At 37.6% G+C, this 26755-nt stretch overlaps 6 protein-coding genes and 1 long non-coding RNA gene across 8 annotated transcripts; 5 read left to right on the top strand and 2 right to left on the bottom strand.

Moving 5' to 3' along the window:
- The first annotated feature begins 270 nt into the window (after positions 1-270).
- LOC145213342 (uncharacterized) lies at positions 271-2835 on the top strand. Its single transcript, XM_080081575.1, has 5 exons — positions 271-521; positions 1562-1684; positions 1816-1930; positions 2121-2234; positions 2296-2835. Exons 1-5 carry the CDS (start codon positions 321-323, stop codon positions 2397-2399), a joined length of 657 nt encoding a protein of 218 aa, XP_079937701.1. The 5' UTR covers positions 271-320; the 3' UTR covers positions 2400-2835.
- On the top strand, positions 2823-4586 carry LOC145213341 (peroxisomal membrane protein 11A-like). The gene is made up of 3 exons (XM_080081574.1): positions 2823-2883; positions 3065-3180; positions 3536-4586. The coding sequence occupies exons 1-3, from the start codon at positions 2828-2830 to the stop codon at positions 4066-4068; spliced, it is 705 nt and encodes a 234-aa protein (XP_079937700.1). The 5' UTR covers positions 2823-2827; the 3' UTR covers positions 4069-4586.
- A 70-nt stretch (positions 4587-4656) lies between these two features.
- LOC145213340 (acyl-coenzyme A thioesterase MBLAC2-like) lies at positions 4657-6270 on the bottom strand. Its single transcript, XM_080081573.1, has one exon. The coding sequence runs from the start codon at positions 5867-5869 to the stop codon at positions 5003-5005; it is 867 nt and encodes a 288-aa protein (XP_079937699.1). The 5' UTR covers positions 5870-6270; the 3' UTR covers positions 4657-5002.
- A 53-nt stretch (positions 6271-6323) lies between these two features.
- Positions 6324-9122, top strand: LOC145213339 (amyloid beta precursor protein binding family B member 2-like). Its single transcript, XM_080081572.1, has one exon. The coding sequence runs from the start codon at positions 6429-6431 to the stop codon at positions 8085-8087; it is 1659 nt and encodes a 552-aa protein (XP_079937698.1). The 5' UTR covers positions 6324-6428; the 3' UTR covers positions 8088-9122.
- Positions 9123-9133: 11 nt separating this feature from the next.
- Positions 9134-17633, top strand: LOC145213338 (uncharacterized). Its single transcript, XM_080081570.1, has 14 exons — positions 9134-9307; positions 9629-9822; positions 10066-10225; positions 10475-10626; positions 11208-11359; positions 11773-11889; positions 12093-12296; positions 13164-13279; positions 14071-14311; positions 14647-14736; positions 15199-15401; positions 15789-15992; positions 16182-16332; positions 16809-17633. The coding sequence occupies exons 1-14, from the start codon at positions 9134-9136 to the stop codon at positions 16952-16954; spliced, it is 2304 nt and encodes a 767-aa protein (XP_079937696.1). The 3' UTR covers positions 16955-17633.
- A 2482-nt stretch (positions 17634-20115) lies between these two features.
- LOC145214402 (uncharacterized) lies at positions 20116-26425 on the top strand. 2 transcript variants are annotated; one of them, XM_080082915.1, is made up of 11 exons: positions 20116-20595; positions 20937-21123; positions 21434-21577; positions 21636-21751; positions 21849-22007; positions 22376-22832; positions 23436-24025; positions 24347-24491; positions 24878-25081; positions 25395-25484; positions 25685-26425. In XM_080082915.1, the coding sequence occupies exons 1-11, from the start codon at positions 20417-20419 to the stop codon at positions 26120-26122; spliced, it is 2709 nt and encodes a 902-aa protein (XP_079939041.1). In that variant the 5' UTR covers positions 20116-20416; the 3' UTR covers positions 26123-26425. The 2 variants fall into 2 exon arrangements, with proteins under 2 accessions (XP_079939041.1, XP_079939038.1); XM_080082912.1 differs by having other exon boundaries at positions 21636-21763.
- LOC145214403 (uncharacterized) lies at positions 23195-25757 on the bottom strand. Its single transcript, XR_013857049.1, has 3 exons — positions 25694-25757; positions 24232-25107; positions 23195-24030 (listed from the first exon to the last, which is right to left on the bottom strand). It is a non-coding gene; the product is annotated as an uncharacterized LOC145214403 (long non-coding RNA).
- Positions 26426-26755: the final 330 nt, after the last annotated feature.

The following is a 26755-nucleotide window of genomic DNA, read 5'->3' as shown; positions in this document are numbered from 1 at the left end:
AAGCACTTTTCTAAAAAATTGTTTAAAATAAAACCAATCAATCGCGAAAAATTTCATTTAACACAAAATTTTTAATCAAAAATCATATTTCAAAAGTTAGAAATACCATTAATTCAAATAAAAAGGAACATTTCATATTTCTGTAAAGAACTTGAATATTTGGTGATAAGATGCTTGACAAAACTTCAATATCCCAATGTAATCGTTATCATTATCAACCAAGCGAAACATCAGCTGATCCGTTTTCCGCAGCGAAGCCAACCCAAATGTAGCAGACCGCTTTTTGGCTCTTAGTGTGAAGTTAACAACTTCGTTAGTTTATGGCTGGCCCGGTTGGAAACGTTTCGTTGCTTGTACATGCTTGTGCTGCCATGGTGATCGTTGCGGAGACCGGATTAATCGCGTACAGATATTATGTGTGGAAAAAGAATGCAAAAAGCCAGGAAAAGGCTGTCTTTCATAAAGTTCTGTTTTTTCCGGACAAAAAAATACCGTGTCAACGCTACCTTCTCTCCCCCCAGGTAACATATGCATGAAACCATTTTATTGGTTTGTTTTACCGTAGGAGTAGGGTTTGTAGATTTGTTTTAAGCTATTCAAAATAACTCTTCCTAAATGCACAGCCAAACCAGTTTAGGTTTGGAATCATAAAGTCATCGCATCCACTTTTCAAACCCAACAATAACAATTTGGACTTTTAGGATATTCAAATGAACAAGTAAAGGATTTAAAGTCATGTCAAAAAACTTTTCTGTTTTACTGGGCAGTATATTCATTGATTGAAATTAGCCTGTTTTTGTTCAACAGTCAGTAATGACCTTCAACAATAAGTTATTTATGTGTTTTCGATTTTAGCACACAGTTGTAGTTTTGTCACAGGATATTCAGGTTTCCAAAACATGCAGCAAACTTAGCTGTTAAATTTAAAGAAAGAACATCTCTGAATCCACATTAAAATGCCAATAGTGGTCAATGTTATCACAGCTACCAGTTGATGAGAGGTTACTGCTGGTCAACATGTACTTATTTTATTGCACAGCTAAGAATGAGTTATTGCAACTTAATCTGTCATTGTCTATCATACTGATTAGTGCGGCACTCATGCACATGTCTGTGGACCCATTTATTTTTGCTTGTGTGAACAATTATAATTATATTATTTAAAATGTTAAATGTCAGGTTAGGATAGAAACCAAAAAAATGTTAGGCAATCAATGTACATCTGTTGTAAGTGTAACAAATGGTGTATGTAGTACATTTTTATAACATGCAGTATATATGAATTGGTAGCAAATAAAATGACCAGCTTTCTTGTTTTTTTTTCAGATAATGTTTAAAAGGAGTGGTATACCTTTAAAGAATTATAATGTTTTCATTGATATGCATAATGCTTCAGAAATGAATATATGTTCTCGAAAATTCTAGAATCACCAGCTTTTAATTTTATGCTAAACTAATGTGAAAGAAAGTACAAATACCTTCTGTTTTACACTAAAACTCACTTACACACTGTCAGACCTGTTATGGGTTAAGAGTTAAAAAAAACATCTTTATACCACAGGGTTGTGCAAGAAAGAATTGTTCCTACTCTCATGACTGGTCATCATCTTTTGCACAACTGATGAAGCATGTTCTTACCGCTGAACATTCCATATACTTGTGTATGTTTAGCATTACATGCAATGTAAGTTTTTTTTTATTGCCAAGTTTCATGTTTAAAAGGCAATCACTTATGCCTTATTAGGTGGTGGTATTCTTTTTTACATCTATTTTTTTTTAAATTTAATATGAATGATTTTCAAATATTTTTGTCAGGAACTAGCAATGGCTGTTCTGCAGAAATTCCGGCAAGGAGCAGTTGTTCGAGTCATCACTGACACCGAATACATGAACTTGAACGGCTCACGTATTGCCGACTTTATGAACCAAGGTGATGTTAGCGTTTTATGCTTGGTCGGAGTTGACCGTGTATGGTACATATATAAGGGACATAGTGGCCATAGCGTTGTTTTTTATGGTGATTGCTAATGTGCGGGTTTATAGCATTCCAAATTTGCACGCAAAACGATTGATAGTAAAGTAAGGCGTATTAGTCGTGTGACGATCGTACTTTTTTGCAGGGATAGAAGTGAGGCACGACAGATCATCGTATCTCATGCACCACAAGTTCTTGATCATCGATGAAAAAGTGGTGGTAACTGGGTCGTTTAACTGGACCCATGCCGCCGTAATAGGTCTTGTATGAATAAAATAAAGTGTTATTCGTGCTATAAACATTATTATTGAATTTTATAGGTAACAACGAAAACGTTCTGGTTACCAATCACCCAGATGTACTTGACCCGTACTTGGCAGAATACAAAAAGCTGTGGAAAATGTTTAAAGTGAATTTCAATTAGCAGTTCGATTCAACACCATGTCCGCAGAATGTCAAGACGATTTTGCTGAACGATTTTTGCTTTTTTATCCTTCTTGCATAACGTTTTTCTGTGTCCGTTCTTGTGAACAAAAAGGTGTAGTCATGGTCGTTGGCTGGTTCGGCTATTCAATTTAACACAAGACACATTTTTAATTGCTGAATATGCATTTACAGTACCTTTTTTGTTACACCGTGTTGTTTGAAAGTTTGTATTCATCATGATTCAAACGATTTTTTTTTCTACCCAGTTGCGCATGTGCGAAATTAGGAACGCTTGAGTAAACCGAGTGGTAAAGTGGACTTTGCCCTGTTCTCGCTCTGGGTTGTGGTTGTGGTGAATACTATTCACCGATTAGTGAAAGCATACAGGTGTCTACTGTCTAACAATATCGAAATAAAATATACTTTATGGACAAGTTTATCGAATTTTCAAGCAAGACTCAAGGGAGAGACAAAGCATACAGGTAGGCTACACTTAAATATGTTGCACGTTTATGAGTTGTAGACATAGGATACCACAAAGCAACATGTATATGTATTGCATCAAATGACTGCTGGTATACGAATATATGCGTTCATTAACGGATCTTTACAATCATTTGCGTGTGATATATTTTCTACAATTCAACCACTTGTATTTTATAGAGTAGTACAGTATGCCAGTAAGCTGATAGGATGGGGATTACAAGAGCTGGAGGGCAATGATGAATGGATCAAAAAGCTTTCCCAACTGGAATCACATGCCAGTCTGGGAAGAAAATGTAAGTTTGAAGCAGCCATATGAAATTAGCAATAAGTGAATACGAGTGACATTGTTCACATAATCGGTAGACTTGTTTATATTTAGCATTGGAGTTGTATAAACAGGTTATGGTTGGGGAAAATACTTGTGTGAATTGCTTTGTACAGGATTGCATGAGGGCATGTTAAATCATGGCTTTATATAATACAAGTAACTTTTTCAACATGGCATGGCACAGGACTATCCATGTCTCCTTTTCAGTTATGTGTCCCTGTCCTTGACACACACAGAATTTATCTTTGTTTTATTACAAACAATGCAACAGTTTATTAACATACACATTTTAATTTTGTTCTAAATCTTCATCGTTTTAGTTTTTAGGCTTGGTCGGTCTATAGAAAGCCTTCGTGCAGCTCAGGTGACTATCAACCTTGTTGATCCTGTTCTGAAGACCACACTCACTGTGGCAAATATAAATCGAGCTCTGTTTCTGGGTGTTGACAATTATTTATGGATGGGCAAAGTTGGCATATTAAAAGTGGACAAGGGGTGGGACTTGACCTCCTCAAAGTTTTATTTTGCCTCCATAATTCTTTCACTTATTCGCGACTTGTACGCACTGTATGTTGGTATGATAAGGCTGAGCAGTCAGGCCAAGCTTGACAGTGAAGATGCAACAAAAAACTCATTTAGGGCTAAATATTACCTCCATCTGTTATATCACTGCCTACATGAAAATTCTGAAGCAACAATTGATTTGATCAAAAACATTTGTGATTTGCCATTGCCTGGCTCAAAGCTTGGTTATTTTCCAAACCATAATGGATTTGTTGGTGTTTGTGGAACCATGTCATCCCTGATTGGTGTTTACCAGGTTGCAAACCCTAGAATGAAACTTCGGCCATGAGGTAGTATTATTTTTGTCACCAATGTGTGAATACACTGTTGTTGCACTTATTTTAGTCGTAATTTACCCATGTATATTCCTTGTGTTGGATAGTACCCATTTAACTGCAGTAATTGGTTTCTAAAGCATATTTGTTTTCACTTATAAGTTGGTAAAGTGGGAAGAGTATATGTGTTCGTTTGTACTAATATCAGACCACAATGGTGTAACTGAAGTTGACTTCTTTAGTCACAACAACATAAATCTTGAGTTTAAACATACTCGTATGTATAACTCAGGCTTTTATCCACCCTAAAGTTGGAGCACAGTTATTTGCAATGACATGAATGTATATGCAATGTTTGTTTTTCTGTGTCACACTATGGTGTTTATAGACTATGCTATATTTTTTATTTGCATTTTAATATATTGTATGTGTTGCCAACAGGTGATTGCACAGAGTTTAATTGGTATCATAATGAAGGTTTGATTTACCTTTTATTTGTATCATTGAAAACAAAAGAATTATGAACTCAAAACTGTTTGTGATTGCTGCTTTATCACATATTAGCTATTAACATGCAGTGTGTTTTATCAAGGCTAGGCAGTGTATATAGAAAGAATAGTAATGACATGCAGATACATTTAAACTTAGTAGGTTTTGGTGTTTGTTTGTATCTTATGTATCCACAAAACATAGTGCATAGTAATATTTTTGTACGAAATAAGTCTGTTGCATGTTATCTTTGAAATTTAAAACAACAACTTGTGTGAGATAGATATTAAATCATTACCGTTTGTGTTGAAGTGCCCAAGTAACACACTCGTAGATTAACCTTTGTGCACATAAATTTCCATGTATACACATACAAATAGTTTTGTGCATGCATATGAATGGTGCTTCCAGTGGGTGATGTGCAACTTGTAACTTAATTTTTGGCATTTCGGTATTATATCATTCGCAAATACAGCGCATGAAACAACAACAACACGAATAATAACACGTTTTCCTGAACGGGTTCCTACTTTTTCCGCCGAAGTAAACACTCAGGATACAGCGCAGGCAAGCCACAGAAAAACGCTGCATCATCCTGTTTGAGCTTTCTATGTAATCCTGGGCAATTTGTTGCATTTTGGCTTTTTTGAAAACTTCGAAATGTCCGGGGAAAACGTATGTGACTTCATCAGCCATCTTTTGCAGATTTTCCAAGGTTTGTCTGTATTTTGTAACATTTGCCTTAGGTATAAAATCGAACAAGGCCCCTGCGTAAATGACATCGCCCGAAAACAGATAACCACGATTGTCGTCAAAAAGCATGATGCTGCCTTCCGAGTGTCCGGGGGCGTGAATTACACGAAGCATTACATCACCCAAGTCAATAGCATCACCGTGATGCAAAATGCGAGCAATTGTTTGGACCTTTTTAACTCGAAAATTTCGTAAATCGTAACCTTCTGGTGTTCGGGAGACATTTCCGCTTTGTACAAAAGTCAAGCATGCGTAATTGTCCCCTTTGCGAAGGTATTCTGCCTCTGCTTCGTGAACCGCAACATCATCAAAATAATGCAAGCCCCCGGTGTGGTCAAAATGAATATGAGTTGCTACCACTAAGTAAGGTTTTCCATTGACTCCTATTAAGCATTTTTGTTCCAGGTATTTGCGAATGTTCCATATTCCCAATCCGGCGTCTACTACAACATCCATTTCCCGACCTTGTATGATATAAATGTTTGCTCGGTTCCCGGACGAATAGTACTCTTCCACACAACGGTAGATACCAGAAAACAATAGTTCGTGACTAAAATTGGGATCTTCTGTCATTTTATTTTGTCGTTATGTGATCGACAGTTTAGGTTAAACCGCATTGGCTTCAACCCTGTGAATCTAAAAGTTTATTCGCACAAACACACTAAACTAAACTCAACTCAACACCACACATGTTCACCTCAAAAAATGTGAGTTCAATTGCTCATGCGTGAAAGAAAAAATGAGGTTACTTCGGCGAGCTTCATAGCAAAGCACAGAAACAGAACAGACAGTAGCTTCGTTGGGCCAGTCCAGTACCTTCTTATTACGTCACTGTTTCTATTGCCATATCACACTTGGGTGCAGCTTGAATGGAAACAAAAGCATGTGGCAAGTGCATTTTGCGAGAAAATTGAACAGAATTTTACAGTCTGACTTAAAAGATAAAATGTTGTGCAAGGGATAAAGTCGTGAAGCCTTCTCAAGTTGTTGTTTTGTGCCGCATTTTTGTAGTTAACATATTTATTTTTAGTTCTAGGAACGAATTGTTTAACCCCTTTTGTGTATAAATATAAACTTCAATCAATTGCACTTCAAAGACGAATAAAAATTCAAGTGCAAATAAACTTTTGCAATGTCTGACAACTTAATTCAAACAGAGGACAGTGGTTCCATTTCAAGCAAACAACCCTTGCTGCAATCAAGATTAGAACATCAACCAGATGATGAAAGGCCACAAGAAGAAATATCAGAGACCAAAAAGTTAGACCAGGATGTATTTAATGGTAATGACTCATTGACAAAAGAAAACCTGGAGAATGATGCAAATACATCACTGGATGAACCTTGTGAGTATCGCTGTATTGACTCAGATGATATCTCCAACCAAAATGTTGATGAAGATGCTACAAATTTAACATCAAAAGCCTTGGAAACAATGTCAAAGAGTTTAGAAAATGGAATTGATTTAGCTTGGGATTCTGAGTTTTCTGGTGTGGATAAAACTTCAAATTCTCCTGAACCTACTACAGATAACATTCATTACGATGCACAAAACACTTCATGGAGAAAGCTGTCAGACGGTGGTGGTACATACTATTGGAACATAGAAACTGGTGTCACACAGTATGACATTCCTGAAGATTTGAATGTCAATAAGGATGAAAGTGACTTGGAAAGTTATAAAATGGAGTCAATTGATTCCAGTTTAGCAGATTTAGAAGGTGCTGCATTTAGATATGCTTCATTAACCATTGGCAATGATGACTCATTAAGCGATTCTAGCAGTTCAAAATGGGCTGGGGACAGTGATAGTGGCCGAATGTTTTCTGTTAGATCTCTGGGATGGCTACCATTGGACAATTGTTCTACTGACCCTGCAACAAGCAGTGCGGATGTTAATGCCTGCATCAGGCATTTGTCCAAGAGTCATGGCCAAATTATGGATGGTATTGGAGCTTGGGGTGAAGGAAAAAATTTGCTTTTACTGATTGACGATGAATATCTAAAGCTCCTGGACCCTCTCAGTCAAACTGTTTTGCAGACCCAGGTAATCAGGCATATTAGGGTGTGGGGTGTTGGGCGTGACAATGTACACGACTTTGCATACGTTGCCAAAGATTCCTTGTCAAAGTCTTACAAGTGCCATGTTTTTCGGTGTGATGCATCAGCCAAAGCCATTGCACGCGAGTTGCACCATGTATGCGAGAACCTCTCAGTGAAACACAAGCGCACCAGTGACAAAGACATCGAACGAGAAAAAGAAAAGGTTGCAATGGCCACACCCATACCAGCCCCAAAGACAGACCCTGGAAAAAGTTTTCCAATTAAGTACTTGGGCCATCGCAATGTTGCAGCTGTAAATGGAATTCACACAGTGAAAAATGTAATTCGTGACATAACCACAGATGATTCTGCATTGTGCCAAAGCGCTGTTGCCAATGTTACAGCAAATGCTCTAACCATCACCAGTAATCAAGCTGGAGAAAATGTCACCCTGGTGAATTGCAGAATGCGTTGTCTGTCATTTATGGGTATCGGAGATGACATTTCCCTGTTTGCTTTCATTAGTGTCATGGCAAGTGAAGCAGTGTGCCATGTGTTGCAGTGTGAACCAAACGCTGCCAAGTTAGGTCTGGCTGTGCAGGAAGCTTGTATGTTAAGATTTCAAAAAGCTGTTGATTCCAACCAGACTGAGGAAGCACCTCCCCCAGAGACACCAACTCGCTCTCCAGTACGACGATTTATAAAAAGAGTTTTCTCATTAAAAAAGAAATCTCAACCAACTGATTAAATGCGACTTTCATGACTAACATAGAGGTATTGTTTGAAGTAGACCTTCTGACAAACTGTGGTTTAATGTAAAGACAGAAAAGTTTGTTCTAATTAAAGATTGATCAAGTTCTACCATTTTCTATCTCATTGAACTGGTGAAAATACTTTTTTAGCTTGTTGCAGTCATATATATTTGTGATGGTCAATGTTTCTGTTTTATGCAATAAAGATTATGCGCACCTGTGTGCATACATGGTGCTTGTATTTTAAAATCAAGTTTCTTTTTGCATGATGTGCCTTACTTCTGATAAATATTTTAATTAGCAGTGTTAGATGTTTCTTTTAAATGATCTCTCTCATTTCATATTTTTACTTTTCTGTACAGTGCACTCATTTTTTTACAATTTCTCTTAAACAGCAAATGTAGCAAGTATATTTTTTCCTATTGCTTTTTGCTTTGATTTATTGCAGAAAGTCACAGCTTAACCAAATGCACAGTTTTGGTGACAGTAAGTGCATGACAATAGTTCATATCTGTCTGAAATGTTTGTTTTTTTATCAAGAAGTTTGTAATGTTGAAGGCAACATTTATTATGTTGCACTTAAATTTTATTGTTTTATTCCCACCTTTGCCATAAAGTGACAAAACTTTTTAAAAAACATTTTTGAATAGCATACAACACATGTTTGTATTCAGGATCACAGTAAATTTGAAATATATAACTCCCAGGCACCCGCACTTATTGTTCTTTTTTGTTCTAACACAGCTTTATTTTGCTTGCTATTTGTCTATTTTTAACAAAACTTTTTTTTAAAAACTAGCATGTGGTGCACCCATTTAGGACAACTCAATTTTAAATATAATAGTACAGTAGTCTTTTTTACGTTGACAGTATTAATTAAAACTACAAGCTCTTTCTTTTCTTAGCCAAGCAATTTGCAGTGGTGCATTACCTAAATGTCCCAATTGTACTATTTGCTTTGTATGCTATTGGTGTGTGCCATAATGTTTTTATACATACACTTCCTTTGTGTATTGCTTTTGTAATATAGAGCAGCACTAAAATGGATCGAAATGTGTTATTGGGACTAATATTAGTTATAACCTGCAACACAGTATGTAGTGTAAATTGGAAACACCCATATGGAGAAAAGCTTCGATTTATTCCAGAAGGTGTAAAGGAAGAATTTCCATTCCAAAATTACACACTACCTTGGAAGGATCGAATAAATGACTTGGTAACTTTTAATGCATAATCCATTAGGTTTTGTTTGCAAGTCAGTCTGATGATTTTTTTTCGTCATTGAATAAACAATAAATAAAATTGTCATGTGCAGATCACTATCAAGCAGTCTAAAACATTTTATGTCCCTTTTCCTAATTTTTCAAAGTTCTTAGCATCAAACAACATTTTTTAAAAAATTTTATGGAGCTTTGTCTGGTTGTGTCACATAAATCCCATGTTAAGGCCTACAAGAAAGAATTATTTGTAGGAATCTATAAAATATGCACTTTGCCATTTTTAGCAGCCTAATGTAATGAGTGATATATCTTTTAAGGTTTCCAGATTAACACTGGATGAAGTAATTCTCCAAATTTCACGTGGTGGTGCTAGCTCAAATGGTCCAGCTCCAGCTATTGATAGATTAGGAATAAAGCCTTACAATTGGAACACAGAATGCCTAAGGGGCTATGGTCTTAGAGGGGAGGCTACTTGCTTTCCACAACCTATTGGCCTTGCTGCCACGTTTGAGTATGTTCTGCATGTTTTAACAGATTACTTTAGCCTGTTTCTGTATTTTTTTATCTTTCGCCTGTTTGTTTTCTGCCTAAAAATGAAATCTGAGTATTTATAGCTAATAGTTGAACCGTTTTCTTCCTATGTGTACTAGTTGGTTTTTTTTGGCTGCAACACTACTAAATCCAAATGCAAAATATTGAGTGCAAACAAAGTTCACATGAAATGTATTAAATTTGTGTGTTTTGTTGCCTACAGTGATAATCTAATTAAGATGATGTCACAAGCTGTTGCCAAAGAAGCTAGAGCCAAACACAACCAGTTTAACAAAGAAGGCAATTACGGGGATCATACAGGATTAAGTTGCTTTGCTCCAGTTATAAATATAATGCGACATCCACTTTGGGGCAGAAACCAGGTATGTTTTTTGGTGTCCTAGCTGATTGGATAAATTGTGGTCTAGCCGATCAGATTTCCAACTTGACTTGGTAGAAACGTTTAACTAAAAATAAAACTACATTTTTTGAGCCTATTGTTAACTTTAAGTATTTAACTAATCTTGGTTAAACTTCCAGCACCGTAAATAAAAGGATTAGTTTCATAGTTAAACCCCTGACCTCAAGTATATTAACCAAATTGTCAAGAGATTGTTAATTTTTTTATGTAGGAAACTTATGGAGAAGACCCAGTTCTTACAAGTATAATGTCGGACGCTTATGTTACTGGGCTTTATGGAGGAGTGGCTGAATATCCTGCTGCCACAGCTGTATGCAAGCACTTTGACGTTCATGGTGGTCCAGAAAATATACCCACAACAAGGTGAAAGTGAATAGGCTGATGTCATACATCAAAAACCTTTAAATCCTTGGATTAGATGTTCAACTGGGTTGTTTTTTACTAAATAATAGACTACTTTAGGGGATTTTGATCCTAATGCAGTGGTTCCCAAACTGTGGGCCATGGCCCAGCACTGGGCCACCATGACATTTTCAATGGGCCACAGAGCTATTTGAACAGATTCTACTGTTTTGTTATACTGTATATATTATGCACTTTGTTTTAAAAAACATAATATTTGCAAAGAATTCCGAATCTTGTAGCCAAATTTCAGGAGTGTAAAAATAAATTGCTAGAAACCATTTCGCCTGTCTTTGAGTTATTTTTTTGTGCCCAAATTTACAGCACATGGTTAGCCACGAATCGCTATTAAATAGATATTTGGGCCACAGACCAAAAAAGTTTGGGAACCCCTGTCCTAATGCAATAAAGCAGAATAGGTCATTAGCTCGTAAATAATTGACCATATTTCTTTGTAAATGATAAGTCATGCCTTTTATTATTACTATTCTATCTATACTTTATTAAAATTAACTGTCCATGTTTGACTTTGAACATTTTAGATTTGGATTCAATGCGGTTGTTTCAGACCATGACTGGGGCACGACCTTTCTACCAGCTTTTCGGGCTTGTCTGAAAGCTGGTGCTGAAGGTGTTATGTGTAGCTACAATGCAATAAATGGAGTGCCATCATGTGCTAACAAGAAGCTGCTTAGTAGGTTTGATTTTATGTGTTGGTTGGTATTGATTGTTGTTGAACATAGCATTCCCAAAGCTTGTTGGTTCATACAACCCTAACTTAAGGATAGTTTAAATGTTTATCGTCAGTGCAACAGAATTAAGAACTGTTTGGTGAACCAATGTTTGGAGCATGTGATTTTGCTGCAGAGGTTTTCTTTTCATGTGAATCAGTAACAAATCATGTGAATAAGTAAACTGTTAGTGTCACAAATTGTGTAAATTATGGAGTGAGTAAAGCAAACGTCGCTTGCTTGAGTTCTATGGCATATGCTGGCAAACAAACAAATTTGTGACAATATACCTAATGTAGCATGATAAGGAACTTTTTATTGTGGATGTTTTGATGCTATACCTACTGGAGAACAGTATTTCAACTTTGTATTGTAGCTGACATTCTGCGCAGCACATTCAAGTTTGAAGGCTATGTCGTAAGTGATGAAGGAGCTATTGAACATATTGACACTTTCTTTCATTACACAAAAACGCCACTTGACACAGCTGTGGGTAAGAAAACAAATTATAGATAAATGCTCAAGTCAATGTAAAAGACAGCAACACTAAAGCATGTTATACATACTGTTTTTGGAATCTTTGTTTCATTTAATTTAAACTGTCATTTTTTTCTTTTATAAAAAAATTAATTGCCATCAAAAACATTTAAAAACAACTGTTGTCCAAGTTGCAAAAGCCAATTGTGATTCTTTTAGCTGCCAAAAATGCTGGAGTGGATTTAGAACTGGCAGTTACTAAGGTGGTTGCTCGCTTTAACCTATTGGGAGATGCCCACAAGGCAGGAAGAGTAAGCGAGGAAAACCTTCGAAGTTCTGCCAAGACCCTTTTTCTCACCAGGATGAAACTAGGAGAGTTTGATCCCCCAGAAATGGTCTCTTGGAATTCTGTTACTATGGATGGTAAGTTTTTACCTGTACACAATTAGAAATTTGTATGAAATTTAAACAATGATGATTTACAAAAAATGGCCAACAAGACATGAACCAAAAAACATGACCTGTAAGCAAGCCCCAACCTGTAGTTGTATTTTTGTAATATAGTGTGCAAATAGCAATTCGATTCAAGTCAGATTTTTATACTTCAATTTTTGAGTTACAAATATTGGATACCTTATTGAATTCTACACTCCTTAAATTTTAGGTATGCCTAAATGTAAATAACTGCATGTCAGTAAGGTCTTTTTGATGTTAATTTGGTTGATACATAAAGGTGTGTATGTATGCTCACAAATGTTTGTCAGGTCTTTGGAACTAGGGTGTGGTGAAAGTTAAACATCAATTCAAAGCCAGGTCATTTCCATTACCAAGTCTTATGCCCAAAACCAATTCTGGTTCCTTCCTTTAGGTCTTGTACTAACTAAACAATATTAATGATGAGGGTCCTGGTTTGGTAATACAGTATTCAGATCTAACATACACATTACATGACAAAAGCTTTTTTGTTGTTGTTTGTGTTATCAATCAATTTCCAGGAGTGACGCACAACCATTTGTTATGACAATCCTAATTCAACCTCAAAAATCCCCATTGGGTAAATGTCCAGATAAAATATTAATGAAGACATAAGGTGATGGAACGCACAGGGCCTACGCTGGGGGGTTTTCTGTTTAGTCATTAATCTAACTTTGAAACTGTCTTGGAATTTTTGTGGCAACAGACCCTTACTGGCGTATGCATCCGTTTTAACAAGTCGTTTTTTACAGTAGCCCTGAATTCCTTGTCCAATGTGATATCCATTATTTTGTACTTCTTTTGTTTATTCTGCAGTTGTTCAAAGTGAAGAGCACAGAGATTTGGCAAGGACAATCGCGGCAAAATCATTTGTTTTGCTTAAGAACGACGGAATGTTGCCTTTGAAATCAACTTCGTACAAAAAAATTGCAGTGAGTAATAAAAACTGTTTCTATCAAGCTGTATATCAATAAATGTAGGAATGACCACAATTAAGGCTACATAACCATTTTAACGGAAGTTTACCGGGTGTATTATTAAGCAGGGTTGTAGAGTTTCACATTTTAAGCAAAGTCGGAGTCGTTTTTTTAATATCGTGGAGAAAGACTCTTTTGGCAACCCTAATCTGGACCTGATTATTAAAAACCAGACATTAATTCTGCAAACGTAAAGGCTTGGTTTTGAGTTGGAGCCATAGTCTGTTTACTTACAATGAGTGAAGTCTTGAATCGGAATTCTTTTTGGGAGCTAAATTGTTGTCAGAGTCGAAATTTTTTAAACCGACTTCACAATTTAGTTATTATATGCCATAAATAGTTCCATCATCACCCTATAATGTTATAAATGTGTTGAATTATCATTTGCTTGGGCTCAAAAGAAGTCTCACTGATAATAAATTTTCTTCTCAACATGATATTAACCTTCACAATAGAATCCTACTGACCTTCCGGATTCATGAATATATATCCCAAATTCGAAACGGTCTGAAAAAGAAATTGTTTCGGTAGTACGTGCTATTTTGGTTATGCTGCTGTCTTTTCAACTAATGTCAATAAGTTTTGAACAGATTTGTTAGTATTTAATTGCGTTATTCCGCCATTCTGGCACTTGTATCTGTAACCTCAGGAAACCTCATTGTCCGCATCAGCCAAATTCGTTAAATGCCCGTTTTTGAACTTTTACCTCTTCAAAGGTCAAATAAAATGTCCTAACTTAACCTTAGGTCATCGGGCCATTCGGCAACAACAGCGCGGCGGTGACTGGCGATTATTTCACCGACTATGACCTTAAGTACTTCTCCTCGCCGGCTGATTACTTCGCAAACATCAGCAGCGAGTTCGCTATAGCGGCTGGTTGCGTCGGATCGTGGGACGAGTATCTGCCCCGCTGTGCCAGCTACAAACAAGAAGATGTGAAAAAGGCCGTGACCGGTGCTGACCTCGTGGTTGTGACAGTTGGTACAGGTGCGCAAATTTAGGCTACGCATATATAATATCATTACATCAAGTTTTTTTAAGTTTGTGTTGAGCGCAACATTTGAAAACGGTTCTTTAATTTCCAAGTTTATAAAAAAAAAAAAAATTGAGTTAACCGTTTCAAAAATCAAAACACCGCAACTCAAACATTAATCAGGACAAATTTATAGTCAAGTATAAACAGTTTTTACAACAGTAAAATATTTATTTGTATTTGCTGACTTAAAAAAAATAAAAATGAAGAATTTATTGCTAATGGAAAATCCAGCGTAATGGATAAAGCAACTCTTTGGTTTGAAACTGTTTATATTTCAATATTGTAGGGCGAGGTGTTGAGGCTGAAGGACGAGACAGAGCTGACATGGCATTGCCTGGACACCAACTTCAAATGCTCCAGGACGCTGTGCAGTTTGGTAAGTGTTAGAAGTGGTTTAAGCTGAAAACCTAGTACTCGATAACAAGCGTTGCAATTTTTGAAGCTAAACGCTTGACCATAGTCTGATGAATATCTTGTAATGATAGGAGGGTAAGTAGCAACACATCAATCATACTCCTGATTACTGTCGAGTTTCGTCCAATAAACGTTTTCCTGTTCCCAATTAGTACTCGCAAAACGCGACTACTATACTTCTAAAATCAGCTTTCTTGCCCTAGCAAATGTACATTCCCTGACCCCAAAAATTGCGATTTTTGCCGTTTATGGTAATGTGTAGCATGTGTTATTAAAAAAAGATTCAAAAAATGTAGTCCCTGACCATATTGTCCCTAACTTTTAGTTTTCTGTTATGCAGTGAAGCTCATTGGGTCATTTGCTTCTTACTTTTAAACGATACTGGTACTATAAGCAAGATGTTTTATACTGGCTATCTTTCCAGCTGCTGGGGTGCCAGTTCTGGTTTTGACTTTTAATGCTGGACCAGTCGACCTCACGTGGGCAGTAGAGAGCAGTAAGGTTGGAGCGATTCTTGCTTGTCACTTTCCCGCTCAATCCACTGGTGACGCAATAGGCATGGTGGTCAGTGGAGCGGTCAATCCCGCTGGACGGTTGCCATACACCTGGCCTGCATCTATGGACCAGGTTTGAAAACCCTCGCAAACAATATTATTTTTTTACTTTTAAATAGTAGGTTTAGACCTGTATTTCTTATAACCTTTAGTGCATAGAAATATTTTTCCCAACTAATTATAAACTTATTGCAAACGTTAAGTATTGAATATAGTGTGGAATTTAAACAATACTTTTGTATGTTATCTTATGAGTGGTCGTAGACTCGAAAACGTTTTACAGACTTCATAAAGTGCACCAATTCGGGATAAAAACTCTGGTATAGTCCAGCGAATATGGTCGTAAAAAGACGAAATATGCCGTAAAGTGAATCCTACAATTTAGACTGATTTACAGCAAATAAGAAAATGTACGAGAAATTTCGAACATATGCTTTTCTTACAACACTATATTTTATAGGTTCCCGCAATGACGAACTACAGCATGCACGAGCGGACATACCGTTATTCCACCTCAAAACCCCTATTTCCATTCGGTTATGGGATGTCGTATACAACTTTCATGTACATCAACAACATCATTCATTTCAACAGCACAAATGTCTGTTCCAGCTTCGATATTGATCTACAAGTGAAAAATACCGGCCATGTCGATGGAGACGAGGTTAAAAAAATATGTTTGTCTTGTTTTGTGAAAAACACTCTTTTCTGGTGTTATAACAACGTAGCGTTATAGAAAAAAAGGCCTTACAGCCATTAGTGTCCTAAAATGGCAATTAGAGGAATTGTAATGAAAGGAAAGTTTGGTATTTTTATGCAGCATTGAACTTATTGGTTTGTTTTCGTTTTACAGGTTATTCAGATGTATCAAGTTTCCCACAATTCAACAGTACCGACTCCCATACGCCAACTAGCGGGATTTAGTCGTGTTCACATCAACGCTGGAGAAACCTACAACATTTTGCTTCAAGCCCAAGCCTTTACTCGCGCTGTGTGGAAAAACGGTACGTTTTGTAACATTATCGCCAGTCTATTTTCCGCCCTTTTTTAGCAAAGGTGTGTTTCTTTTTCTGAGAGCCGTTGTCTGTAAGCCAAAGTATTTTTGCTACTTTAGCAAGGTTTTTATATTTTCGACATTTTATCATATGCCTTGTGAATTTCATGACTTTAAAGTCTTTAGTTTTCTTCTGGTGTCTATCTAGGTAATGTAAGAAGTCAGAATAAATGTCCATAAGTAAAGTTTTAATAGCTACATAAATTGTTTCTCAACCTTATCGGGTATAGCTTTTCATTTTACTAAGCATAACATAAAGGAAGCAGTAACACAGCGAAAAAAGTACAAACTTGAAACATGTTTTCTCGTGGACTCCTTTTACGGACTTATGTGAGTCTACACACTTAGCGTTGAAAAACACCGAGACTAAGTAGATTTGATATATACTTTAAATTAAAAGTTCCAGAATTATGTGCTTTTTTGTAGGTGATTATTACGTGGAACCTGGAAATTACACACTGTACGTGGGAGGACAGCAACCCCACCAAGCGGTAAAACTGCCTTCGAATGTTCTAGAACTCAAATATGAAGTGACAGGAAAAACCGCACGCTTAAGCGAATGCGAGGTTTGAATGTTTCATAATTTTTTTCTGATTTATCATTGTTTTACGATCATATTGTTAAACATCATTTCAATCCTTGTGTTTCAAAATAACTAGAATTTGCTACTAAACTAAAATGGAAAGATCAAAATAATGCACTTTTTGCGTTACAAATACATGATTTGTCATTGGACTATCATAGCGATTTGATTTAGCTTGATATTTAACTGAGATGAATTCATATTTGTGGTTGAGATCTGTAGAATTCTAAAAAAGTGCAATGTGGGTGCCGTTTTATTTCTGTATATGCAAAGCTTAGCCCTCTTTCTTTGCGTATAATGTATATGTTGCCAAACTAAAACTTACAGCTTACTGTAACTCAAAATCATATGTATTTTGTAATATCCATCCTCAATATACACGAACCATTTCGAACGTAACACAACGTATAGTATTACTTGATTTTCTTACGATACTTGCAGTTAATCGCAATTGATTTTATAACGTTGACATCCTCACGTTAAAGCAAATTTGAAAAAACTGTAGCAATGAGTCAATTAAATCGAAACTTAGAACTGTCGTTTGATCATTTCTTCCTTTTCATTTTGAGAACTGTGTGTTTAAACGCAATTGAATATTTCTGTTTCACATCTTGCCTTAAATAAACATTTCAAATGAGCAAATTTTGATTAAAGCCACATTGCTTGTGTTCAGTGTTTTTTTAAGGTGTAACGGTCCCCCAAATTTCTCCAGCGGTTTCCCAAAATTTGGACTTGCAACTACAGTTGTTATTTTTTGGTATTTAAATGAAACACTTGCGGTCTCTTAAAACTACTTAACGGTCACCCAAACCAAACCTTAAAAAAAACCTGCTTGTGTTACAAAAATTACGTAGCTAAAGCAGTTTGCAAGTTTTTGAGAAGATTAGGTAGACCAGTGTATTTTGACCAGACAGTATATTATGCGAACACGTCTATTTACATTGACTAATTTGCTGGTAAAAAGGTGAGTTTTCTAACGAGGTTACTACTTGTGTTTATTTTAAAGTTTAAAACCTAATTTTTTCCTAAAAACGTTTTTTTAAAACTAAACTTTAACAAACCCATGCGTGCGCCAAAGGCTAAAGTAATCTAGTATCGTGCAGAATGGTTATTGTTTACCTGTGTTTCAAATAAACAAAGAAAATACAAGTCTGTGCAATATACCGAACCTCGGTGTTCAAGCGATACATTGTGACAGCGTAAAAGTCGTAAGAAAGCACGAAGGAAGGAAGGCAGCGACCACAAGCTTTCGTGACTTTTTAAACGTTCAGCAAAAGTCAATATTATCTTGGGGCTGGCAGGGCAAGTTAATTGTGTCTCGTCTGTACCCAAACAAACACCGGCTGGTCGGGTGTTGATTGAAGTCGACGAAAAGGAAAAATCCACGGCCTTTGTTGTTGCAAGTTGTTAAGAATCGACTTTGTCATGGACGAAAGTCGCGCTGGCTGAAGCTAGGATTAGTGAAACAATGCCACTGCTTTTTAGTCAAAATGTAGTCAGCCAAAAATTGCGTTAATTTGAGTCGAAATTCTGAAGGTTTAGTGTAAAACCGGTAAGATAGTGTGAGATTTGATTTTCATATTTTTGGCTACTGAGGAAAGGTAATTTTGGTAAATGTGTGTGTCTGATGCAGAATGATCGAATCTTGTTTTTAAATTCATTTTTACGCCCTAAATATGTTGCAAACGGAGGTTTTATGCTTTTATATTGATTGACAAATGCTTCAAAACTAAACATTTATTGTTAAACGTTAGGCTACATTTTAAATTGTTATGGCCCTTTAAAACAGCGATAGAAACTCGATCGTTTGGACACGTGCCACCTTTCTTTCAAAACCACAAGCCAAAACGTCACACCCATCCATACTGACCAATGCGTCGTGTTTTGTAAATTCCAGCATGCATGTAACACATAACATCTTCTTCAAACTAAACCAACAGCAAAACGTAACCGTACCTCGACCGCTCCCTGACCTCCTAAATCGGCCAGACATATAACGTATGAAACTCTACCCGGCCCGATGAAACAAGCCTTTGTCAGCATTTACAGCAATTGCTTTGGCCCGTCGTCGTGTACTTAATTTGTAAACATTAGCTCTCAATTGGCGACGAGGCGACCGTGCATTGTGTGATCTGCCTGTGTGGTGAAGTCGTTTTGGACCAGGTTTCTGCAGTTACAGATGCCTGGACGTTTTCACTGTTGACCATAGCTGGCTGAGGTGTTGAGTATTACACGTGCGTTTTCACATGTAGTGCATGTAAATGCTGATACAGGAGAAGTAAGGCAAGCTATGAGATAAATTGGACATAATTTAGGGTAAATCTAGGCAAGGAAAGCGAAAAACTTTAGGCGTGCAAGCTCAGTGTTACAGAAACTCCGAGGCAACAATTACGTCTAAAAACTTTGGAAACGAGTCTTAATAAGTGTCATGTTTTTGTGCAAAAAATAGCTTGTACTTGCTTCTGTTCCATCATAAGTCAATCCTCACAGATGATCTACCACCTACATATCCTAAACAGCTATTAAAACACACCATAAACTACTTAAAGGTGCGCACGTTGCTATTTTTGCAATGAAAATTATTATTCTATCACTAACCTTACTATATCAAGTTGTTTGACTGTGATCCATAGGCTATTCGGTCCATCTGTGTCAAAAGTTATCGATTTGTGGGTTACAATCACTTTTGAGCACTCCACTTTAAGCACATTCAACCCGACTTGCACTGGACGATGGGCTTAATAACCACTTACCTATCACTTCGGTGACTGGTTTCGTGTGGGTAACACTGCCGAACTGATTAATGCTAATGGGTGGAGGTTTGGCAACTGAATAAATGAGTTTGCTGTGTTGTTCAAAATTTACTGATAGACGTTTTGGCGTGTTTTCGAAGAAACGCTAAAACGGCAAGAAGAGTACGAAACTGGGTTTATGTTAATTGTTGGTGGACACTCGATACGTTATAGTTCCATGTAGGCCTATATAGAGAAATAGAGAAATATTTTCTTTGTTGTTTCAAATGTTGGTTGTATTAGCCTACTGTGTGTACATATTGGCCTGAGCAGTTAAGTGTCGATAAACAAGGTTAGTTAGTAATTAAGTGATGTGCGGTCATAGCTTTGCACATTACCAAATATTGATTGCTGAAAGCCGGCACCAGACTGAACAGTAACGGTATGCTGAACAACACAAAACTTTGGCTGGAAAAGTTGTATTTAAGAGTTGAATTTCTGGAAGAGAGTGCAGAAGTTTGTTATTTTATTGTTTAGACAAGTCAATCACAAGCCTTCAAATTACGTCTGGTCAAGTTTATAGCCAGCTTAAGTCAGCACGAAAGGCACAACCAGTATAAGCAACCAAACTTATAGCAATTGTTTTAACATGTCGCTCTTATAGTGCCAGGCGCTATATAGTTGTGTTTTAAACGTCACAGCTGATCAGTGACCTCACAATGGTTGCCTACGTGGTTTCCACACATTTGCCTCCACAAAAGGATCGTGCGCTCGCCACCGCCCTTATGCGGGTAAGCGATCGGACTGTGGCACAAGAGCGTATTCAAGCGGAGAAAGTAGTGTACTGTGGAAACGAAGAACCTATTTACGGATGGACAAATGCTATTCCGAATCCAAAGTAAGTATAATCCATGGGGCGAAGATTTTGTTGCGTTTTTAGTGATTGCATTAACGTTGTAAACTTTTCATCAATAAACTGTTTTATTGTTTCGTGAAAACCTGAACCAACCAACTAGATGCAACTTAATACGAAACAAGTGCCTGTTTCGAACCTTAATTCGCCCCTGTTGTTGTTTTACATAAAAGTTTATAGGCAGTGAATACAACATTCTGAGGGTTTTTTTGACGCATTGCCGTTAAATTTGCTTTGTAAGCCTGAAAAGCCTTTTTTCAATGCATATATTTAGGCACAGAGTGGTGCATCAACTGTATTTTTCTCCATTTCCAATTTTTTACCAGGTTAGCAGATGGCACCCGACCAAAGCCGACGACAACGCGAAAACGAAAAGGCAGTAGAAAACCCCCTAAAGCAGATCCTGAGAGATTTGATAGTCCGGATTCTGTAATGCTACCTGCGATTTCTAGTAATGTCGACGGACAATATCACAGCTATGCCAATTTGCGTGACATGTACGACAATTATAAGGTCAGTACAGACGGGAAAGTCACTCAAAATTAATTTCACCAACCGTCAATAATAATTCACACTTGCGGTAGCGGCCGAAAAACTGCACAAAACAGCGTTTTTTGTAAAGTGTTTTTTCTAGTGATTCAAAAGCTGAAATTTGTTTTAGTTTTTATAGACCGTTGTTTTGCCCAAATTCTCCTTTTAAATCCTAATGTAACACACTTTAGTACAAGACTTTATGTCCATAAATTTTTAAATTTACCAACTACATTTCTTTGCAAATCTGTAGGCATGAAAATTTAACCAATTTGTGATTTCCATGTTGCAGAAAAGTATGCGAGTAAAGTCCCTGACGAAGCGCAGCGACATAGTGGACCCTGTGACATACAAATACGTTCCTTGGGATGAAAGAGTGGAACACGATGACGGCTATTCGTCCGATGGCAGCGACATTAAACTCCCTTCAATAAAAGTATATTGTCTTCACACTGTTATGCCTAAAGCTGTTTAGGACAAAGTGACTTTCGCAGATAACGGGTAAGGATCCGCGTCGACTAATGGAAGTCGCCCAAAAATACGCAAGCCGCGCTGATGACGTCACTGATGATGACATAAAGTCGACGCTGAACCCGTCAGAGTTTTTAGGGTATTACGACAAGTATGAAATTTCTGCTTTACATTTGCGTTTATCCCCATTTGCATTGGCCTGGTAGTGCCTTTTCAATTTTTTTACCTGTGATCAGATATAAATGGAATTTTAAAAAGGATGGTCATCGGGCGATGCACGGGAGCGGGTTTAACCGGGGAAAAATGAATACTCGGCGTAGAGCGGACGAAGAAAGTGTGGAGTTACCGTACTTAGGTGCCAATGTTGAACCTTCCACCAAAGAAAAACTATTGAGGTGGGTTTTAGTTTATAGACTACAACTGCGTGCCCAGAATCATAACTGGATTCTTTGGTAGTGTTTCTCAAACCGTTTTGCCCTCAGCGAGTGATTGCACTGCTCTGTACGGCTATAGCGTGACATTAATTTAATCAAGAGTTTATGATTTGTAAATGGATGATTTGAAAAAAATGTTGATTTTTGACTTCTTTAATATTTGATTGTTTGCTTTTTGAAGAATCTAATAGATATAAGAAGGAAATGGATATTTAAAAAGAACGAAATAAGCACAATTGGTCTTTCATTTAGTGATTTTGTACACACGGCACTTAATTTTTTTCACTTGTAAAGGTGCAGCATTTATTTATTGGGATCTTTCTATACAGGTACGTTAATGGAACTGTTCGTCACAAGCGTAGAAGTAACGCAGTCTACAAAGATGGCAAAAACTCGTTCTACATTAAATTTCACGCGAACAAAGCTAAGCGTGAAAGCGACGTAGCGGGAATGATCAAATTCGAACGAAAACGCGAAAAACCCGCTGTTCCAAACGGGGAACCAGTTGACCGCTGGGTGGCGCGCGTCATTATCAAAAACCCTGAACAGTCACAAGATGTCGCCAAACGGACAAACAGCGACGCCGGGTCGTCGTCGGTTGTCATAGTAACGGACGATCGTTGGTCGAGGAAAACTGGAGTGGCGGAAAACGAACGAGAGAGATTGCAGATGGAGATGCAGAGGAATAGGGAGGAGCAGAAAGCGCAGATGAGGAGGAGAAAGAGAGCGGAGAGGGAGAAGGGAAATCCGGAGGAGAGAAAGGGATTCAGACTGAGACACAAAGAGGTAAAAGCTTGTTTCTTTGTTGGTATAACCACGTATAGATAACTAGTTGCTGCGTGTCTGTACCAACTTTTGTTATCATAAACATATATATACCTGCCAAAGCAATGTTTTTTAAGGTTACACTATATTTTGTTTAACGTCCGTTTAAACCATTGGTTCCCAACCTGTGGTACACGTACCACTAGTGGTACGTCAAGGCTTTTCAGGTGGTACGCAAGTAGCTTTCTGTTATATTTAATTTAAGTCACATGAAACTGACCAAAATTGATCAGCCCCGTTTTTTGCAGAACCAATGTCTAGGACGTTTTTTAGGGATTCCAAACATGCTGGTTTCATTAATTAGCTAGTGTAGACAAGAGCAACTTGGTCTACCTATTCAAACAAGATTTAGGTGGTACACACAGCGATAGAAAAAGCCGCCAGGTGGTATGGGGTTGCGAAATAAGGTCAATACGCAAAACCAAAAAAATGGTAGAAAATAGTCCAAACTTTCATCAGCAATCTCGCACTTAAACCCAACGCAAGTGAATGTAATAGACCGCTGACGTCACATTGGAGCATTGCCCGGCCTAATGTCTCGTCACTTGTTTTCTTTCTATTTAGAGTCGTCTTTCTTCCAATTACTCAGTGGTCGAAACGGCAAAGGTCAGAGTTAAGTACGACGTCGAGACATCAACACGCAAAGGAGTTGTTCGTGAGATCGGCGACGATATTTCAACGGTGCCAATGAGTGGATTGGCATCCTCACAAGCCGTTCTACCAGCCATTGCTACCGAAACCCGAAGACGCCAGAGTGAAGTGTCGCCAACGAAGCATGACCTCAACATCGGCAAGGACCACGTGACCCGTATTGGACCAGTTGGATCCGAGGCGCCACCTAACGACAGCGAGCAACATGATCAGGAGTATCCTAAACCTGGAAGATTGTTTCTAAACCGTGGCGCAGCCCAAAGAAGCGTTAAGGGGTCAAGAAAGGGCCCAAGTCGTCCTGGAACCAAAGTTAAGTTACCCGTGCTGCCAAAGCAAGCTCCCATCGAGCGACCGAACTTTGATAAAACAAAGTCTAAAGTTGGAAAAGGTGAAAAAATCGAGAAGAGCGGCGTTGCTGAAGAGAAGGATCAACGAGCGGAAAACGAGGATGATCAGCAATTTGAGAAGTTGCATCTCCCTGTCGTCATGGGAACTTCAGTCTCGTAAGCTAAAAGTTTAATGTAGATTTTATTTTCGGCCAGTTTTTATCGAATTGCGTTTGTTTGATCGTGGTTAGTGGCTAATTAGACGCCAGTTTATCATAATGTTTAAAGCAACTTCGTACAAATATTAACATGTAGAGTTTTAGGTTTCCTATATCTTTTCTTTTTATGTAACATAAGTTTGTTACCACGACACTAAAATTTACCTTTTTGCAGTACTTCCGTTGTCAGTTTTTGCAAATCTTTATCATTACGCAAGATAACACGTTAGTCATAAAATCTAAAACAGTTTTTAATGGTACACAATCGTTGTGTTGCCAGGGGCACTGGAGAGATGGAAACAGGAAATCGCCCGCAAACTCCTTCATCCACATTCAATTCGGGTCAAATGATGAAACAAGTTCTTGACACCGCTAACTTCCTTAAACGAGCTCCAGAGAAAAATACGGAGTTCATCAGATACAGGGTAAACTGATATTCAGTTTGCCTAGACATTTGCTAATGCCAATTTTTTAGCTCTTTCTGATTTAAAGTTTATTAAACCCATGTTAACTACCTTTAGTTTATGGGCCTTGTCCTTTTTAGGGGCCATAGAAATGACTTAAGACTAAGTAGTTACAGTTAATAACAGTGGTTTGAGAGTGCTTTTCGGATACACTGTTCCGACTTTTTTGGTTTCAAAATGACGACACTTAGTAGTGCTGCATTTATTATTTCATTACAGGAAACAGAACGGTTTTCAAAGTCATTTAAACCTTAGGTACAAACAAGATTGTGGGTGTTGGAAGTTAATTATTTTGGTTCAATCCAAGTGTTCGCCCAAATCAATCTATTTGGACATTTTTACCGTAGGTGATTCAGCAGCCTGGTCTCTACCCAAGCAGCCAGTCATCTTCGAAATCCAAAGACGGTCGTAAACCGCTACACCCGCCGCACCACAAAAATCGTGGCCAAGAGCGAATACAAGGCATGATTGGCCACGAGAAGGCGCTCGTGAGGTCGGTGATCGAACAATTAACGACCAACGGCGCTTTTAAATCCAAGCCACAACTGCAGGTAACTGAAAAAGTGTTGTGTTTTTCCTGTGTAGAATAAAAGAATAATATTTAACAAATCAAAAAGATAATTTGGATCAAGCCATTCAACTGTAGCAAAAGATTCAGAAAAAATACTTTTCCAATTCCTGGGATGTTACATAATATAATATTACATTGTATGACACAATGCCACTGTTTAGTTTCAAACACATTTAAAAAGTCTCTTTACCAAGAAATTGCTGTGCTAAAATAAACTTTTAGGAGACAAACGCATTTTTTTAGAGGATTCGGGCTTGATACGTTGTTGAAACATGTTTTTTGTTTGGCTTAAGGAACGATTGGCACAGGATGGTGGATTTAAAGATGCGATGTCAACAGCATTTGCCAAAGCGAAAACCCTTGAAGACAGCAAAGCGACTTATGTGAGTTTATTATGCGAATACGTCCAAAAATTGTACCTCATTTTATCTGAGATAGTCTAACACTCTAACTAGATGGTATTATCAGCGACGAAAAGCAATAACAAGGCATTTTGTGCACACGCGTAAGCGTTACGCGTTTTTAGTGCTTACGCGTTTTCGGTCGATTCATTAACAAAATTATACTAATTTTCATTTTTCAGATTCCTCACAATCTGTTGAACAGTAACCGCAGTCAGGTGATCATGAAACGTCGAGTGGTTCCGCCAATCATCAGCACCCAGCCCGTTGCTAAGCAACCACGCTCCTCCGAGCTGCCCACAGTCGCCACGACTCAGGTCGGGGCCCAGAATGACGTCATTTTTAAGGACGGTGCCGTGATGACGTCACAAACCCGAGTCGTCAAACCGAACAAGCAAAATCAGCCCCGTCAGGCAGCGAAACGCGTCGGAGAGAAAACACGTCACGACAAAAGCCCAAGTGACGTCATAGACAATTTTGTCTGCAGCGGTGACGTAGTGATTAAGCAACGGCCGACGCCGAAGCTTCTCGAACACAACTTTGCAGCTTCTATTTCTTCAGTGAAACCAAGAAGGCGTGTTGTTAACATTGCAAATCCACGCATAAAGCAGAAAGGGTGAAATTTCATCTGTTCATCAAATTAGTTTTCCTTCACGAAAAAGTTTTAGAAATATCAACAAGATATAAACAGTTTTATTAAACATATTGTTTCACCAACAAACAGACAACCCAATAACGAACGATTGTTGAAAAAGGCGGAATACTTTTCAAATGTACATTTGTGTTAATTGTGTGCCCATATATGCCCATTGCCTTCGATAAATGAAGAAGCCCCAGTATATAGAAGCATGTTATGTTGCATTTTTGTACGATTTGTTTCCGTCCTGCCATAAGATAAATACATTGCCATCGTTTGTACGTTGTACTTTTATTGTTTTTTTTTTAAATCTAAAGCTTGTTTCAAGTTAAATCTAAATATTTAAACTAACTGGCGATTTAGAAAAAAACGAAAAAAAATGCCAGCGATTGTAATTTTATGCTAACCTTTGACAAAATAAGCTAACTTATTCCAATTTTTACAAAAGAGAGCTTGTATATTTTCCTTGTCATAAGTGGTATTTTCAACATTATTCTCACGTTGTGCTACAACCAGTATGAAACGCACGATGACAGCCTGCCAATGCCTGTCAACATTTTAGTAGCCATTGTATATTATCGTCTGTATATCACACGCTGCTAGAACATTCTATGTG

The sequence above is a fragment of the Phallusia mammillata genome, chromosome 2 (assembly GCF_965637545.1).
Source record: "Phallusia mammillata chromosome 2, kaPhaMamm4.hap1.1, whole genome shotgun sequence".
Classification (NCBI taxonomy): Eukaryota; Metazoa; Chordata; class Ascidiacea; order Phlebobranchia; family Ascidiidae; genus Phallusia; species Phallusia mammillata.
The sequence above is the reverse complement of the archived record's forward strand: the minus strand, read 5'-3'. Positions and strand labels throughout refer to the sequence as shown.

What these genes read in the sequence shown, in the direction of transcription:
- LOC145213341 (XM_080081574.1), top strand. Translation starts at nt 2,828, where the DNA reads ATGGACAAGTTTATCGAATTTTCAAGCAAGACTCAAGGGAGAGACAAA. An exon ending in GGGAGAGACAAAGCATACAG is followed by an intron (nt 2,884 to 3,064) that starts GTAGGCTACACT and finishes TGTATTTTATAG; the next exon opens with AGTAGTACAGTATGCCAGTA. An exon ending in TGCCAGTCTGGGAAGAAAAT is followed by an intron (nt 3,181 to 3,535) that starts GTAAGTTTGAAG and finishes TCATCGTTTTAG; the next exon opens with TTTTTAGGCTTGGTCGGTCT.
- LOC145214402 (XM_080082912.1), top strand. Translation starts at nt 20,417, where the DNA reads ATGGTTGCCTACGTGGTTTCCACACATTTGCCTCCACAAAAGGATCGT. An exon ending in ACATGTACGACAATTATAAG is followed by an intron (nt 21,124 to 21,433) that starts GTCAGTACAGAC and finishes TCCATGTTGCAG; the next exon opens with AAAAGTATGCGAGTAAAGTC. An exon ending in ACCAAAGAAAAACTATTGAG is followed by an intron (nt 22,008 to 22,375) that starts GTGGGTTTTAGT and finishes CTTTCTATACAG; the next exon opens with GTACGTTAATGGAACTGTTC.
- LOC145213339 (XM_080081572.1), top strand. Translation starts at nt 6,429, where the DNA reads ATGTCTGACAACTTAATTCAAACAGAGGACAGTGGTTCCATTTCAAGC.
- LOC145213342 (XM_080081575.1), top strand. Translation starts at nt 321, where the DNA reads ATGGCTGGCCCGGTTGGAAACGTTTCGTTGCTTGTACATGCTTGTGCT. An exon ending in TGCCGACTTTATGAACCAAG is followed by an intron (nt 1,931 to 2,120) that starts GTGATGTTAGCG and finishes ACTTTTTTGCAG; the next exon opens with GGATAGAAGTGAGGCACGAC. An exon ending in GACCCATGCCGCCGTAATAG is followed by an intron (nt 2,235 to 2,295) that starts GTCTTGTATGAA and finishes TGAATTTTATAG; the next exon opens with GTAACAACGAAAACGTTCTG.
- LOC145213340 (XM_080081573.1), bottom strand. Translation starts at nt 5,869, where the DNA reads ATGACAGAAGATCCCAATTTTAGTCACGAACTATTGTTTTCTGGTATC.
- LOC145213338 (XM_080081570.1), top strand. Translation starts at nt 9,134, where the DNA reads ATGGATCGAAATGTGTTATTGGGACTAATATTAGTTATAACCTGCAAC. An exon ending in GGCCTTGCTGCCACGTTTGA is followed by an intron (nt 9,823 to 10,065) that starts GTATGTTCTGCA and finishes TGTTGCCTACAG; the next exon opens with TGATAATCTAATTAAGATGA. An exon ending in GAATTCTGTTACTATGGATG is followed by an intron (nt 12,297 to 13,163) that starts GTAAGTTTTTAC and finishes TTTATTCTGCAG; the next exon opens with TTGTTCAAAGTGAAGAGCAC.